Source organism: Colossoma macropomum, unplaced genomic scaffold (assembly GCF_904425465.1).
Source record: "Colossoma macropomum unplaced genomic scaffold, Colossoma_macropomum, whole genome shotgun sequence".
Classification (NCBI taxonomy): domain Eukaryota; kingdom Metazoa; phylum Chordata; class Actinopteri; order Characiformes; family Serrasalmidae; genus Colossoma; species Colossoma macropomum.
The window spans coordinates 23,618,651-23,637,138 of record NW_023494789.1 but is presented as its reverse complement, the minus strand read 5'-3'; the positions used below and the strand labels follow the sequence as shown (position 1 = coordinate 23,637,138).

At 39.6% G+C, this 18,488-nt stretch overlaps 1 protein-coding gene across 1 annotated transcript in view; it reads right to left on the bottom strand.

Moving 5' to 3' along the window:
- Positions 1–18,488, bottom strand: part of pik3r5 (phosphoinositide-3-kinase, regulatory subunit 5) — a 56,235-nt gene that overhangs the window by 16,380 nt on the left and 21,367 nt on the right. Inside the window, exons 2-8 of the mRNA XM_036570608.1 lie at positions 8,942–9,052; positions 5,980–6,080; positions 4,952–5,020; positions 3,560–3,695; positions 2,286–2,355; positions 1,061–1,235; positions 4–172 (exon numbers count right to left, since the gene is read on the bottom strand). Coding sequence (XP_036426501.1) covers positions 4–172; positions 1,061–1,235; positions 2,286–2,355; positions 3,560–3,695; positions 4,952–5,020; positions 5,980–6,080; positions 8,942–9,041 — 820 coding nt within the window. The 5' untranslated portion in view covers positions 9,042–9,052. The remainder of the gene's footprint in view (positions 1–3; positions 173–1,060; positions 1,236–2,285; positions 2,356–3,559; positions 3,696–4,951; positions 5,021–5,979; positions 6,081–8,941; positions 9,053–18,488) is intronic.

Here is an 18,488-nt window from a genome sequence, read left to right as displayed (position 1 = left end):
TACCATCTGTGTTCCTGCTGCTGCATGCTGGGATCTTGAGTTTTTCCCACACTTCCTCCAGGCGCTGTGCTACACAAGCTCGAGCCGTACTCACATCTGCCATCGCTGCTGCGCACTCCAACAGCTCCGTTACAGACGACAGAGTCTGAGCCAACTCCTCTTCACCGAGAGACTGCAGAAAGACTCACAATTATTACATTTTTGTATAACTCCTAGTTCTGAAATCTGATTGGTTGGGATATATTCACAGTTCTTGCAGTTATTAATGTACAAAATAATTTACACCACAAATTTAACACCTACCTACCTACTTTATTAGAAGCACCTACTTTTAGCTTCCACTAACTGGCCACTTTATTAGAAACATCCACCTTCTGCTTCCACTCACTGGCCACTTTATTAGAAACACCTACCTTGTGCTTCTAATTACTGGCCACTTTATTAGAAAAACCAACCATGTGCCTCGACTCAGTGGCCACTTCATTAGAAACACCTACTTTGTGCTTCTACTCACTGGCCACTTTATTAGAAACATATACTTTGAGCTTCCACTAACTGGCCCCTTTATTAGAAACATCCAACTTCTGTTTCACTAACTGGCCAGTTTACGAGAAACACCTACATTCTACTTCTACTCACTGGCCAATTTATTAGAAACACCCACCTTCTGCTTCCTCTAACTGGTCACTTTATTAGAAACACATACCTTGTGCTTCTAGTTACCGGCCACTTTATTAGAAACACCAAGCATGTGCCTCGACTCACTGGCCACATTATTAGAAACACTCACATTGTGCTTCTACTCACAGGCCACTTTATTAGGAACACCTACCTTCTGCTTCCTCTAACTGGCCACTTTATTAGAAACAACTATCTTGTGATTCCACTCACTGGCCACTTTATTAGAAACACACACCTTCTGCTTCCTCTAACTGGACACTATATTAGAAACACTTTTACACAGGTCTCTAACCAGCAAGGTGGAGCCTCAAGAGAGGTGTATCTGATAAAGTGGCCGGTGCGTGTATGTGGTGTAGTGTGTATTAGGGCGTGTGTATACCTGCAGTGCTGTGTGTATGGCGGTCAGGGGGTATTTGGCACCCAGTGTGGACTGAAAGGCGTGTTTAATGAGGGTGATGCTGGCGTCTCTGTGGGAAACCTCAGCTCCACCCAGCTGCTTCAACACCGAGAGAAACGCTGCAGGAACATCCGCCGGGTTCAGCAACAACACCGTTCTGAAGAAACATGCACAGAAACCAGAGAAAAACATCAGAACTGGGCGTTCCATTATGTCTGATAGAACACAGGAAATCAAAACATCAATAACAGCCTGTGGGCAAAAGCATGCCAGGTAAACAGACGTGAATAATTTAGGTCTTAATAATGCAGGCCAATCTTCAAATGTAATCACAACACTGGTGTTTTTAATTCACTTTTTAACATTATTAATAATATATAAACACTTTTGTAGCAGATAAATGCATGAAAGTGCTCTAATTTGATTTAATTATTATGCCTAATTATTAGGCAGATGTACAAATGAAGAAAATGTTAGATGTCCTAAAATGACGAGAAGGTGTATGAAACTAATAAAATTAATGTAAAATGGCAAAAACGTGATAACATTAATACGCAGAATGCCTCATATATGTAAAAGAGTGGCAGATAATATGACAATAAAATATAATCATAATTCATTAATGATCTATTCTTGCTCCTGAAATACTTATGTCTAATAAGAACATATCACTGCTGTCTGAACAAAACCTCGTATCTCCATTTTTCAGTTTTTGACATAATTTCAAAATGACTGCTGCCCTTTACACTGTGTGTAAATTTCATGAAGAAACTTACTTGGAAAAAAATCTGGTTCCGTTGCCTTACATTAAAAGTAAAGTATGTTTTTTGTTCTCCTGTAAAGTTACCATTTTGGAGATACAAGGTTTTGCTCTGACAACAGCGATATAAATCATAATATTCTATAACATTTTGCAACAGTGAATTTGCATTTTGCTTTGATTTTGCATCAAATATTTACCATTTAAATGTAATATTACTGTATATAAAACAGCAGAGGTTATTAAGGTAATAAGTCATTCCAAACAAACAAGCAAACAAACAAACAAGTCAGCAGTGAAGGCTTGGCTAACAGCCACTCTTGGGCGCAATCTAAGAACTGAGACAGGAAGCTGAATCGTTTCTGACCGCAGAGAGGGCCGGGCTCTAACGGCCGCAGCAGGATTTCCTGCCTAAACACGAAAAACACAGACAACAGAGACACTCACATGGTTCTGCTGCCGTGAGTGGAGGCAGCAAGGCCCTGTTCCTCTCTCACCAGCCGGTGGTATGAAATCCCTGGAGCACACACACAGGCATTAGACCGTCATGTCTGATCAGGCGGATCGCTGTTATGTAACAGATCTGATGATGGTGGGTTCTTCTGGTGATACTGACATTGTCTTTTGTTTTTGGCTTTTATTACAGAAAAAAAATCATCCAAAAAGCAGACGCACACCAAAAAACTGTATCTTGTCTACTAAAATTATCTTAAATATAACTCATAAATCTAGTATTTCTCCTGTTGAGAGTGCTGTAACCTTAATTTAAGATTATTTACCTTCTAATCTGAAAACTGCAGAAATCAGATAATGTAAACACACTCATTGCATGATTAGATGTACTTTTGTCAGACGTCTTGGCTGATTCAGTGCGGTAAGAAGTAAAATGTGCACATTTGACTTTTCAAAAATGCTAATCATAAACGACAACTAGCAGCCAGGATATAGCATTACAGGCTAACCGTGAACTCTTTCTTGACTGAGGAAGTCAGTTCAGCTGTGAGATACTGTTTGTTTGTGTGCATATGTATACACTACATGGACAAAAGTATTGGGACACCTACACATCACACCCACAGGAGCTTTTATGAATCCCATTCTAAATCCATAGGCATTAATATGGAGTTGGTCCCCCTTTGCAGCTATAACAGCTTCCACTCTTCTGGGAAGCTGTCTACAAGATTTTGAAGTGCGTCTGTGGGAATTTTTGCCCATTCACCCAGAAGAGCATTTGTGAGATCAGACACTGATGTTGGACAAGCGGGCCTGGCTCACAATCTCCGTTCTAGTTCATCCCAAAGGTGTTCGATAGGGTTGAGGTCAGGACTCTGTGCGGGCCAGTCAAGTTCTTCCACACCAAACTCACCCAGCCATGCCTTTATGGAAATTGCTTTGTGCACTGGGGCTCAGTCGTGTTGGAACAGAAAAGGTTCTTCCCCAAACTGTTCCCATATTGGAAGCAAACAGTTGTCCAAAACGTCTGCTGAAGCATTAAGATTTCCCTTTACTGGAACTGAGGGGTCTAGGCCAACCTCTGAAAAACAGCTCCATAGCATTATCCCTCCTCCACCAAACTTTGCAGTTGGCATGGCTAGGTGTTTAATTTTATTCATCTGTGGCAATGGGACTGAATGAATGAATAAACACCTGATTTCAAAGATTAAGACATGTGTCCCAATACTTTTGTCCATATAGCATATGTTTGTATGTACACTAGTTACCTGGTGCGCGGAGCTCCTGCTGGAGAGTGGTGAGCAGACCGCGGCAGACGGTGGAATACGGCTCAGGCCATGTCAGAAAACCATGGAAGACCTCACACGCTTCAGCTAGAAGATCACAATCCGGAGAGTACGGAGTCTGGAGTAGGGGAACATTACCACAGTGTGATTAAGTTTAAGTTTACTTTTTAAAGGACTGTGTTACTGATAAAATTATTCAAAAAGGGAAATCAGACATTTGTTGTTTTGGCTTCTTCTTCAGATGAGCTAATGAGCTGACGTTAATAGCCAACCAGTGGATGTAAAACATGACATATACAGGGACACAGGAAGGTGTTTTAAGTGGGAGGTGCTGAAATTTTAAGCAGCGTGACATAAGCGATGACATCATGCACATTTTTACCTTTTTTCTTTTCTCATCATGCACATTTTTTTTTCTTTTCTTATCATGCACATTTTTACCTTTTTTCTTTTCTCATCATGCACATTTTTTTTTTCTTTTCTTATCATGCACATTTTTACCTTTTTTCTTTTCTTTTTGTTTTTGCTAATTTACATCAAACAGAATGTGTCATAAAGTGATATAATGACGTGAGTGACAAAAATATATATATCACATCAAACCACTGTTCTCTGATTCTGGATGAACTTTATGCAAATGAGCTGAGCAGCAACCAATCAGACTGTCGATATATGGTGCAGTAACTGATATATAAGTATATAAGTAGGTGTGTGTGTGTGTGTATATATATATATATATGTATGTTGCACCAAAAAGGGTTCTGCTATTGTTACAATGGCAAGCCTGTAACAATAGAAGAACCCTTCTGGGTGCTATATAGAACGCTTTTCAAAAAGGTTCTATATAGAACTATCTACAGCACATTATCCATTAATCTGAAGAACCATTTCAAATGCAGGCTCTTTAAGTGTTCATGGTTCTATATAGAATCCTTGAAGAACCATAATTGTGTATGTAGCACCAAAATGGATTCTTCATCGTTACAAGATTGACATCATAATAACAGAAGAATCCTTTTTGGTGCTATATAGAACCATTTTCAAAACCTACATATTCTCCATCAGTCTGAAGAACCAGTTCACCATGCAGAGAACCATTTAAGTATGAAATGGTTCTATATAGAACTCTTGGTTCTAAATACAACCATTCCCTTTACTAAAGAAGAACCATGAAGAACCACGTTTTTTTTTAAGTGTGCATAATGCAACATAAAGACAAAACTGGACTAAAGTACACAGCGCCATGCTAACTGGTGGGGTACAAAATTACATGTTAGCTCAGTTTTAGTGCTAAAACTAAAGAAAGTAAACTATAGGGAGATGTTTAAGAGCAGGTAAATATGATATATTACAGAAGGACTGTGAGGGTCTCACCTGCAGGAGTGTTGACTCGAACATGATGGCAAGAGGCGCCACCAACTCATACTCACTCTCCTCCTGCACCTGCCGATCACACACACACACACACAGACCAGCGTCAAACTGCTTCAGCAACTTGATCAATAACTCAGTAACTCAATTAAATCCATGGTTCAGACATGCTGATTAAATTCAGTACTGAACCTAAAGCTTTACAGAAGATTTCATTTCCTGTGACACTGACATTGAGAGGTCACAAGAGGGCAGTGTTACTCATGGTATTATATGTGACCTTTCAGAGTAACAGTGCTGATTCCAGACCAACTTTTATGCCTTAAAACCGTAATGAACACAGTCATATGAAAAGGTGCAGCTGATTCTAGATCAGTGCTCTTACATTAGGAGGGTTATACACAGGACTGGTGCCAGGGGGTCATCTAGGGGGGGGCAATGCCTCACCAAACAAACATTATGCCCCACCAAAATCCTCTGTTTTGTACATGCTTCTAAACTAAACTTTGTGCACCCTGCTGCACTGCACTGCTTACTGCACTGCTTGCTGCACCGCCTGATGCACTGCTTACTGCACTGCTTACTCCACTGTTTGCTGCACTGCCTGATGCACTGCTTACTGCACTGCTTACTCCACTGTTTGCTGCACTGCTTTCTGTACTACCTACTCCACTGCTTGCTGTACCGCTTGCTTAACTGCTTACTGTACTACTTACTGCACTGCCTACTCCACTGCTTATTGCACTGCTCACTGCACTGCTTATTGCACTGCTCACTGCACTACCTACTCCACTGTTTTGCAGGATTTGCATGCATCACTTTGTTTTGGCTGTGTCTGAGGGACGTGCTGCATGTTCTGAGAAGATCAGAATCAGCACTCAGGTTTCCTAAACAGGCAGATCTTTGATTATTTGCTGTAAAGGAGACTCTCGTGTTGATTCTCTCCTGGATGTGCAGCTCCTTTAGACAGATTTACTGTAGATTCTCTCCTGTTTTCTTCAGCTGTTCTGTTGTTTTCCCGCTGCACTGACCTTTCTGGCTCTGGTGAGGATCTGCTGCAGGAGGATGAGGAAGTTTTCTGGATCTCTCCTCAGGAGTTCCTCCAGACTCCATCGGTTCATACACCAGCCAGCTGTTAAAAAATAAACATAGATATACATTAATGTTCTGAAAGTGTGGAATCAATGTTTACAACAACATAAAACCAGCTTACCTGTAAACAAGAATATACAATTAAGGTTGCACATTTGCAACTGGCAGATTTTTGTTTCAAACAAGTGATTGGCAATTGGCCTGTTTATTATTTTAATTTGCTTTGATTTTTGATCACTTTGATGTTTTGATGTGTGCTGTAATTTTCTGAGGTAAATTAGAAGGTGAGGCAGGTAGCAACACTCGCAGCGTATCCGAATGCTGCTGATACACCTGAAGCACAATATCACAGCATAATGACACCCGATACACTGTGATAAACAGCCAGTCACCTCCAACTGTACACGCAGTGCTCTTTTTAACTCATGTTATTTTAAAAAACAACTGATTTTTCATTTATAACTATATAAATAATATCTGCACACTGCAAAAACTACTTGGCAAGTGAAACGATCTTAAATCTAGTCAATATATCTAATATTTGTCATGCTGAGATTGTTGTAGCTTATTATAAGACTTTTAAACTTATATGAGGCATTTTGTACTGATTTTAAATAATTTAGTTAAGTTAAATTATTTTACTATATTGGCAGAAATTTTTGCTTTATTCAAGAATATTTCCTAAAATAAACAAAACTATCTGGCAATATAGTGAGATCATTTTACTTCTTGTTCAGAGAATTCTTAAAACACTGACTAAAACATCTATGCCTTTTGTGAATAATCTGTAAGGTTTAAATTCACAGTGAATAAATAAAAAAAAACAGAGAAGGAAATAAACATAGGTAAGAGAAGTGATGAGTAGACAGTCATGATAATAACAAAGCTGGAGTGCAAAATATTAATATAACCTTAAGATGGTCTCTAACACACTCTCTCACACCCACAGAGCCTCCAAAGCTGATATCAGATTAAACTCACTCACTGCCGAGATAATCACTCTTCTTTTGTTCTGAGTGGAATTATTAATATTCACTATGACTGTAATAGGTACTTCCTGTGTATTATAATTATGCTGAACATGCACAATGTAATTACCACAAAGCTGCTCTTTCTGAACTCTTATGTTCACTGTACTCATGTGCATGTACATGAGAACAGACTGAATCCTGAAACTTTCATCTTAGATTCCAGCAGAACAAGAGACCCCAGAGACTCCACCTGACCAAGTACACTTCAAACATAACAAAGTACACTTCAAATCTAAACAAGTACACTTCAAATCTAACCAAGTACACTTCAAATCTAATCAAGTGCACTTTAAATCTAACCAAGTACAATACAAACCTAACTAAGTGCACTTCAAACTTAACCAAATACACTCCAAATCTAAACAAGTGCACTTCAAATCTAATCAAGTACACTCCAAATATAAACAGGTACACTCCAAATATAAACAAGTACACTACAAATCTAAAAAAGGGAACTCCAAATCTAAGCAAGGGCACTCCAAATCTAAACAAGGGCACTCCAAATCTAACCAAGTACAATACAAACCTAACCAAGTGCACTTCAAACTTAACCAAGTACACTCTAAATCTAAACAAGTACACCTCAAAACCAACCAAGTACACACCGTATTTAACCAAGTGAACGTAAAAAACTGCCCAGGTACAGTTCAAAACCAACCAAGCACACTTCAAACTTAACCAAGTACACTTCTAACTTAACCACATACACTCAAAATCCAATCAAGTGCCCTCCAAAGCTAACAAAGTAAACCAATCAAGTCCACCTTAAATCTAACCAAGTACACTTCTAATACAACCAAGTGCAGCTCTAATATCAAATGTGAAAGGTTCACCTCGATTCTTACCTTACACATTTCAACCAGCCTACGTAAACTTTATCATCATATTAGCAGAACAACTTATGAAACCATAATTTCGTAGAAACGAAGCGTGGAGCACTTCCTCGCTGAACCAAGGTGTCAATTAAGCGCTTCCTCCCACATCTCCACTCAGAGCACAAACACACACACACACACACGTCCCAATAACAGAATGAAGCAGATCAGCTGAGTTTGAGGAGACACAGCAACACGTCTAACACTGAGACGCTTTCTAAAGTCAGCAGAACATCAGCAGAGCCCACTGGACATAAACAAACAACCTGCCACCTTACAGACCAGCAGCTACTTTCATCTGCTCTCTCAGACAGAGGCCTAAAAGGATAAGTTCAGAGAAAATTCAAATTTACACAATCCTGAGCTAAAGTCAAACTGAGGAAAGAGAGAGAGAGGTAAAGAAAGAGAGAGAAGAATGAGGGGGAGTGGGCAAGAAAAAGAGAGAGAGAACGAGACACATAGAGAGAAAAGAGAGAAAGAACAAGAAGAGAGATCGAGAGAGGGGAAAGAGACCCAAAAGAGAGTGAAGGGGTGAGAGCGAGAAATTTAATAAAGAGAAAGAGAGGGGGGGAGTGAGAGAAAGAGAGAGAGGAAAGAAAGACAAAGGAAAGAGGAATAGGGAGAGAGTGAGATAGAGAGACAGTGTGAGAGAGAGGGGGAAGAGAAAGAAAAAGCAGAAAGAAATATGGAGAGAACGAGAGAGATAGAGGGGAAAGAGGGCAGGGACAGAGAGTGGGAGAGAGAAAGGAGAGAAAGAGGGGAGAGAGAATGGTGAGAGAGAAAAAAGGAGGAGAAAGAGACTGAAAAATGAGACACGGGAGAGAGAGGGTGAGAGAGCAAGAGAGGAATTAATAAAGAGAGAGAGGGAGAGAGCAAGAAAGAGAGAGAAAGGGAGGCAAGAAAGAAAGAAAGACAAAGAAGAGAGAAATAGGGAGAGAGCAAGATAGAGAGACAGCGTGAGAGAAAGGGAGAGAGAGCGAGAGAGAGATACTGACTGTTCCAGGACTGTGTGAGTGTGTTGGATGATTGGAGGCCGTCCAGGCAGCGGTCCAGCGCATGCTGGATCCGATCCTCCGTGCACGAGGTGTGCTGCATCTTCACACTGCCTACAACACAAAACACAACAAACACAGACATCACTTTAGCTGTAAGGACCAAAGTTTCTTATAAACATGAGTATGATAGCATCTTACGCCACAAAACCAACCAGCCCAATCCTAACTGGTGCTAATCCCAATCCTAATCCCATTAATTGTATGAAAAAGGAAATTCACTTTCTTCACATTTTTCTTAAAAAGCACAGAAACAGGCCTCTCACACTCTGGCTTAGAAATATTTTAGTCATTCGTACAGAATGCAGCAGCACGGATCCTCATAACACAGAGAGCTCATATCACCCCGTTTACATACTGCACTGACTTAGATCTGCAGATACTGACCTTCTGCAAACACCTTCTGTAAAATACAGAAAATGTGGAGAGACTCTTTCTGTTATTCTGCTTCTAAACTGTGGAGCTCAGTTCACCTTTTATTAGACAGTCAAGCTCAGAGCTCACTTTTAATAAACATCTGAAAATGCAGCTCTTTAACTCAGCGCTTCGTTAAAACTCTACGTCTCTTTGGTCTTAATGTCTTTAACCACAGCCTGGTATTCCATAGCAACACCCCAGCAATCACCCAGCAACACCCTAGCAACTGATTATCAACACCTTTGCAATCACCTAAAATACCATAGTAATAGTTAGGCAAACACCCTAGCAACTGCCTACCAACCACCTGTGATTCCATAGCACACATCTGGCAACCGCCTGGTATTCCATAGCAAACACCTAGAAACCACCTGGGATTCCACAGCAAACACCCTAGCAACACTCTAGCAACACTCTAGCAACTACTTATCAACACCTTTGTAACCAGGTAACTGCAACTGTCTAGTAAACACTTGGGATTCCATAGCAAAAACCCTAGCAAAACCCTATCAACCGCCTAGTAACCACCTGGGATTCCATAGCAAACACACTAGCAACTAATTATCAACACCTTTACAACCACCTAAAATACCATAGTAACCGTTTGCAACACCCTAGCAACCACTTTGCGACCACTTGGGATTCCATAGCAAACACGCTGGCAACACCCTAACAAACACCTAGAAACCACCTGGGATTTCACAGCAAACACCCTAGCAACACCGTAGCAACTACTTATCAACACCTTTGCAACCACCTACAATACCATAGTAACCGTTCGACAACACCCTAGCAACCGCCTAGTAACCACCTGGGATTCCGTAGCAAACACTCTAGCAACACCCTAGCAACCGCCTGGTAACCACCAGGGATTCCACAGCAGACACCCTAGCAACCACCTAGTAATCACCTGGGATTCCATGGCAAACACCCTAGCAAAACCCTAGCAACAAATTATCAACATCTTTGCAACCATCCAAAAATACCACAGTAACCGTTTGGCAACATCCTAGCAACCGCCTAGCAACCACCTGAGATTCCACAGCAAACACCCTAGCAACTAATTATCAACACGTTTGCAACCACCATTAGGCAACACCCTAGCAGCCACCTAGTAACTGCTTAAACTGTGCAATCATTCTGTATTTTCTTCAGGAAATGCACTTTTCTAATTATTATTATTATTATTGTGAGGACATTAACACATGAAGGTTTGATGGTCAGCCAAGATCTCATCACTCAGAGAAACACAAACCCACAACAAACCACCACTCATTCACCACGGCTGAGAGAGCGGAAACACAAGCACAGTTCCAGAGCACTGCTTAATCTCTTCTTCTGTGGAACAGAATATGAGCATCTCACCATTAAATGACATCAGTATCCTGTTCACCTACATACAGTGACCTTCAGATATTCATCACTTTCCTCTATTAAACACCACAAGCTCAATTTACATATTTTCCCCTTTAATCCAAATATAGCTGATCGGATAACACATCTTCGGGCAGAGCTCCAATGCTTTTTCCTCTAAACATGTCCTCGCTGACTTTGACTCACCACTCCGAAGTGAGTCACACCTACACACTTAAAAAATGGTTCTTAAGTAAAGACAATGGTTCTATTTAGAACCAGAAGCTCTATACAGAACAATTTCACGTTTTTTGTGAAACGGTTCTTGAAACTGATGGAGAAAGTGCTATATATGGCTCATACAGAACATTTTTGAAAATGGTTCTATAACAGTTAAAAGGTTATTCTGTTGTCCTAGGCTTGACATTTTCACAACAGCAAAACCCTTTTTGCTACTATACTACAAAAACAACACATTCTCCATCAAGAACCACCATGCAAAGAATGATTTAAGCATATTATAGGTTCAAATTAGAACCACTGCATTTACAGTGAAGAAGCATCTTATTTAAGACTGTTGTTAAAACCAGTACTGAAATGTGCAGAACGTTTCTGAAGTTAGCTTTTTAGTTTTAGCACTGGAGCTATGTAGCTAATGTAGCTAATGTTAGCACTGTACAAACCGCAGACCTAAATCATCACACGATCGCCTCAAAGCATGTCCAGATGTTCAGTAATTTCTAATAGACTTAATTATGTGGTTTCTGACGCTGTATGACTCACTGTTATCTATAAACATGGATGGAAGTACGTTAGCATAGCTAAAAACAGTAGCAGTCGTGTGGAAGGCTGAATTCTGTCCGTACTTTAGTCCATGTTTATAGATACAGAGTCAGAAACTACATAATCAAGTCTGTTAGAGATTATTGAGCAGGTCTGCACGCTTTGAGGAACGCAGTGTGCTCCATTAGTGCTAACTGGGGTATAAAGCTAGCTACAAAGAACTTGCTAGCTTAGCATCGTAGCTCCAGTGCTAAAAGTAAAGAAGCACTGCAAAAAACGTCTTGGCAAGGGAAGTGATCTTAAATGTAGTCGATATCTAATATTTCTCATGTTAAGATTGTCATAAGCTAATTCCAAGATAATTTTAACTTATTACAAGACAATTATACTTATTTTTTTTACATATTTTAAATAGTTTTATTCCATTTATTTTGCTTTAATCAAGCATATTTCTTAAAACAAGCAAAATTATCTGCCAATATAGTGATAAAATGACTTAAAACAAGTCAAGATGCCTAAAAAAATTAGTCAAATAATCTTATAAATACACTCTTTAAAAACAATGTTTTTTCAAGGTTTTTTTGGCTCCATGTAGAACATCTAGTCAAAATTTCTAATATTTCTCATGTTGAGGTTGTTGTAAGCACTCTTAAAAAAAGATGGTTCTCTCAGGGTTCTTTAGTAAACACAGTGGTTCTTTTTAGAACCTTCAACACTTAAAGAACCACTTGCATGCTTAAATGGTTCTCTGCATGGTGAAATTGTTCTTCAGATTCTCTATGTAGGGCCTTTAGCACCAAAGGGGATCTTCTACTGTTACAAGCTTGACATTCTCCATCAGTCTGAAGAACCATTTAAGCATGCAAATGGTTCTTTAGTGAAGACAATGGTTCTATACAGAGCCATGAACACTCAAAGAACCATCTGTATGCCAAAGTGGTTAAATGGTTATTCAGACTGATGAAGAATGTGTTGGTTCTATGTAGCAACAAAAAGGGTTCTGCTATTGTTACAATGTCAAGCTTGTAACAACAGAAGAACTGTTTCTGGTGCTAAAAGCTCTACATAGAACCATATACAACATATTCTCCATCAATCTGAAGAACAATTTCATTATGCAGAGAACTATTTAAGCATGCAAGTGGTTCTTTGAGTGTTCAAGGTAATAAACAGAACCAAGGTCCTTACTAAAGAACCCATCTTTTTAAGAGTGTAGTTTACAACAACCTCAACATGAGAAAATCATGATGTCATTTTTTGCAGTGAGCAAACTCCAGACACCAAACAGGTCTGACTGACTGCACTTGGGGTAAAGGGGGAAAAGCCATTTCCTTTATTATTGCATCACCTTATTCCACATCTCTCTCTCCTCTCCTCAGGGAAGTAAACACACAGCGCTATTTTGCATGCCTGAAACAGATAGAGGAGTTTAGGCAAATGATCCTGTTTCCAAGAACTCACAGAGAGTTTGGGGGAATTTCTGGGGACTCTAATCTACCTGCTGTTTGTTTTCCTTCCTGCTGTTAATTAAAGCAGCTCATTCCTGGGTTTTGGCACGCGGCCTTTATCCAGCAGAGCTTAAACAACACACTCCGAATTTCCACAGAATGCCACATGTAAATGATACGAGTTACAGCCGGAGGACAAGAGGAGTCAGAACGGTCGCCATAAGAGTCAAGAGCCTCACACCAAACGAATGTCAAAATACATATGTATATTAGTGATTATGCACTGTCCATCAAACGTTTTTAATATGTACGATCATGCATTTGGGGTCCGTTTTCTAGAACTTCACATAAAAGCAGGTTTATTTAGAGCCCATGTGTGAGACACAAGGCCCGTGGGCCAAGTCAGGCCCATGACACAGTCCTATTCGGCCCATGAACTTATTTTAACTTTCTATTCTTATTAGCCCATTTCACCTGAGATGCACCAGCATGCAGTGCAACATAGTGTGTGTTCTGACCCCCTTGCCCTAACAAAAATCTCTGGGCCAGAGGTTACACACAAAAAAAAAATGACCAGTATCTAGTTCAAGCAAATAGGCAGCATTTTTAAAAAAGACTTCGTAAACTAATTTATTTTTATTTAGAATTAGTTTTGAATAAGTATTTAATGCATATTTTAATGCATATTCTTTTGCAGTTTTGGCATATTATGAATAAACGATGGCCCGTTCAGGTCATTGCAAAATGTTGAGTAAAAATGAAATAAAAACAAAACTGGCCCAAAGATTTGCTGAGATTTTTTTAATATGGCCCTTTTAGTTGAGTTTGACACCCCTGATTTAAAGGAAAACGATCTCAAATGTGTAAACACTCACCCCAGTATTAGAAACAGCTTAGAAATGAAGCCAGTGACCACTAGGGGTGGGCAATGTGATGATATTTTATTGTTATCATGATTAATTATGATACAATACACTTTTCGGAGCATACTGTAGATATTGTCAGTACTTAAAGAAAAATGACTAACTACTAATTAATAATTAGGCCTGTTTATTTGGATTTAGTGCAGTTTGTAAAACACTAATTATTATTATTATCATTATTATTATTATTATTCATTTCTTTTTACATGTTGCACTACAGGTTCTATTTTGTCTGTTCCAACCGTAAATCTCGTGATATCGTGATATAATCTTTTGCCATATCGCCCACCCCTAATGGCCAAGCCCACTTTATTCCCTTGATATGATGTCAGCACTCAAATCCTTCAGGTGCTTAAACCACCTTTAGACCAAAAGAGATTCAATATAGAGCTTGTAACAACAGTCTGGAGAGGAAAACTGTCAAATCATTACTTAAAACCTGCTGAAGATGTGCTTATTGTACACAAAGCATCAGCTTTATGAGAAAGTTTAAATAAAAAATAAATATGGCAAGATGTCCCCAAACTTTTGAAACTTTTAAAACAGCTCCATCAGTGCTTCATAAACTTGCAGAAACAGCCCAGTTTGTGTATGATGGCGCTTCCTCTTTCCAAGTGGCCATAAGTGCCAGGTTGATGTTTGGTGGCTAAATGCAGGTCTAGCTGCGATGTGTCAGGGCCTTGTGACTGCGCAACAACTTCCAGACCGGCTGAGAAAAAAAAAAACAGCTCAGCTCGAAATAAAGACGGAAACCACGTCTTTAAAAAGCACAGTCACTTCCAGGGAGCTGTAATATATAGAAGCTCTGCTGCTGCAGTTTGTTTAAATGCCCTCCTAACACGACACTAGCATTTCAAGCTCAGATGCACAGCATTCTGGGAGTGAGTCTGGTGTTTGTTGTGATTTTATTCTGTAGTGCTTTTAGATTCTACAAAAGCAGGTTACAAATAAAATGCAATATTATTATTAAAGGGGAATGGCAACAATATTGCAAAATTCCCTGTATAATTAGTCATGTTTATTTATACGGCGCTTTTTTACAACAGGTGCCGTCACAAAGCAGCTTTACAGAAAAATCCGGGTCTGAGCCTCCATTAGCGTCAATGGCAAGGAAAAATTCCCTGAGAGCAAGAGGAAGCAACACTGAGAGGAACCAAGACTCAAAAGGGGAACCCATCCTCTTTTGGTCCACACCGGATAGCAAACAATAACACATAAGTAAAATGAACAGAGAATAAGATTTTACCATTAATATAAATTATTACAAATACAGAAATTGGAAAAAATGGAAAAAAATAGCCTGTGATTAGACAGAAGTGTTTAGATTAAGCAATGACAACTGAGGCCAATCAGAGCACCTTTAAAAGCTCCCTCACAGAAAGTTACTACATGAAATGGTTATGAATACACTGCCTGATGTCTGAGACACTGTTGTACGATAGTTTGAGAAGATTTTAAAATCCATTCATGGTGGAGAGATACATAATACGCAGGGTGCTGTGAGGCAAAATAGTCCCCAACGGAAACGTATTATTTCAGATTTTCCACTATTTTACCATCATCAACATTCCATATAAAACTCAGAAGACACGTGTAGGTTCACTGTTGGTTTTGGATAGTAAATAAAAGATCTATATTTGTGTAGTAGTCATGGCGACGCCTGGTTCCTATCACCACCACTGTACAGAAATATGAACCATTTCACACCAAACCACTCTGAATCACTCTGTTTACATCTCATACACTCAAATAGGAAATATGATTTTATATCACTTTAATACAGTGTGGATGGAGATGACATTTGCAGACACCTGGCTACAGCGTTTTGTTGTTGAAATCATCTGCTGAATTAAGAGGAGAAATTCCCCAGAGCAAAACTAAAATCCCCACACGACCGCAATCTGTACGCGAGTGTATGCGAGAGAGAGTGATGTCCTCTGACTCATTCACTAAACCAGTGGTCACCAAACCTCTTCCTGGAGATTTCATTTCCTCCATCTTTAGTCCTAAACGTACATCTACCAGTCCGTGGTCTAACATTAGAGCCTTTACACTCTGACTCTCATTACTCAGAACAAAGAACGCTATTGGCAACTGAATGTTACTCTTAAAGTACTGAACTCACTACAGCAGAGGTCACAGAACTATACACAGATCTTTAGCTGCTCACACCAATGTTGTGGTCACTCACTCAACATCTCTTAAAATTCTCAACAATGTTGTGGTCACTCACCTAACATCTCTTAAAACTCTCACCATTGTCATGGTCACTCACTCAAAATCTCTTAAAATTCTCAACAACGTTGTGGTCATTCACCCAACATCTCTTGAAACTCTCACCAATGAAGTGGTCACTCATTCAACATCTCTTAAAACTCTTTTCAATGTAGTGGTCAGTCATTCAATATCTTTTAAAACTCTCACCAGTGAAGTGCTCACTCACCTAACACCTCTTGAGACTTTCACCAGTGTAGTGGTCAATAATTTAACATTTCTTAACACTCTTTTCGAAGTAGCGGTCACTCACCCAACATCTTTAGCCGTGTTCACCAAATGCAGTGCTCACCCAACATCTCTTGCTACTCTGACCAATGTAGTGGTCACTCATGTCTCTTAGAACTCATTCATCATCGCTTAACACTTCCATCAATGCAGTGGTCACTCTAAACACTCTCAGCTATTTAGTGGTTGCTCACCCACCATCTCTGAAAACTCTCACCGAAGTAGTGGTCACTCGCCCAACATCTTTAGCTGCATTCACCAATGCAGTGGTCACCCACAACATTTCTTACCACTTTGACCAATGTAGTTGTCACTCATATCTCTTAGAACTCATTCATCATCTCTTAAAACCCTCACCTGTGTAACGATTATTTACTCAACATCTGTTAAAAATCTCATCAGTGTAGTGGTCACTTACCCAACATATTTAGCTGCATTCACCAATGCAGTGGTCACTCACACCATTTCTTACCACTCTGACTAGTAATGTAATAGTCACTCAGTTAACATCTCTTAAGACCCTCAGCCACATCTGTTATGGTACTCAGTAATGCAGTGGTCACTCACTTAGCATCTCCTAAAACTCTCATCAATGTAGGGGTCAGCTGAGTTTTACAGCTCTCACCAATGCAGTGGTCACTCACCCAACATCTCTCAACACTCTCAGCAATGCAATGGTGAAAATCAGCATCTTTAGTTGCTCTGGTCAAAGCAGTGGTCAATCAAAACAGTTCTTACTGCTTCCCAGCAGTGTGGTGACCACTCACCTAGCATACTTTACTGCCTTTGCTAGTGCTGTGGTCACTCACCCAACATCTCCAGCTGCTCTCTGGGGGTTGGAGCTCATGCAGATGCTCTCTGTACATCACGTGTCCATTTTAAATGACGTTTAATATGGCGACCCAGAGAGATACAAACAAAAGCACAGCAAACAAAATAGGACAACAGAGCAGCATTAAGGGACAAACACATTAAAGCAGAAACACAGAAACTAAACATTTACAAACGCTGCGTTTGAGGAAACAACACAATTATAAAAACACTGTTCTATAAAAGTGTTTCTATATTCGACAGAATAGTGTACAAATCTTACTTTAGCCGCGACTCTTCATGATAAACACGCTTCTCTAACTATTTAATAACTAAATCAGGTGAAGAAAACGTCACCAACGCGTTTTTGTTGCCGTTTAGACACTTTAAATAATCTCCAAATTATCGTTTGATAAAAATTCTTCGTTTGGATTATTTGTAGATCGTCAATTGTTTCTGCGAACTGAACGCGTCGCCCCCTGCCGGCCCGGAGCGCTTCCGCAGCCGATATGTTGTTTTTTAACGCCACATTAAAGCGAGTTCAATTAAATCTTTCTGCATTGAAGCTTTCAGAACAAAACAGTTCGGATTAATCCAAAAATGCAGCGAGTTTCTGAGCTGTAGTCTCTGGTAATGCTGCTGTTTTTAGATAATGTATTTGTGCTGTTCCGTCGGCCTCTTGTTTGCTTTGAACTTTCTTAAAATTGTTATATGTTATAATTATTATACCAGTAGATTCCCTAACAGTAAATATTTTTTTTTCTGTTTGAGTTTGATAATCATATACTTGTCATGTATTTAAAGTATTCTATCTCCTTAGATATAGGGGACGCTGTAACTCCTCACATTTTCATATATAAATATGTATATCGCTGCTGTTAGAAGAAAACCTTGTATCTCCATTTTTGTGGTTTTTCAGTATTTAAATAATTAAATAAATAGAGTAAGAAATTAATAAACTGGGCCGTGAACGCGGCGTTTAATATGTTTTAATGTCAGCAGTTCCTTCCGCCAAATTATAGTTCCTTTACAAGCAGCTCGTTGCTACGTCAGAGTAACGAGCTCTGCTCGCTCACTGCACAGCCGGCAGTTCGTTCTCCAGCTCATTACACTAAATTTCGAAACTGTCATCACCACTGAGCAGCTTTTTTGTTTTTTATTGCGGCAGTTTTATGGCTCAGTCCGATTTGGTAAGACTCTGAAGATGAGACTACACGTTTGACTAATGGTATTCGGTTCATGTCTGGCTAATTC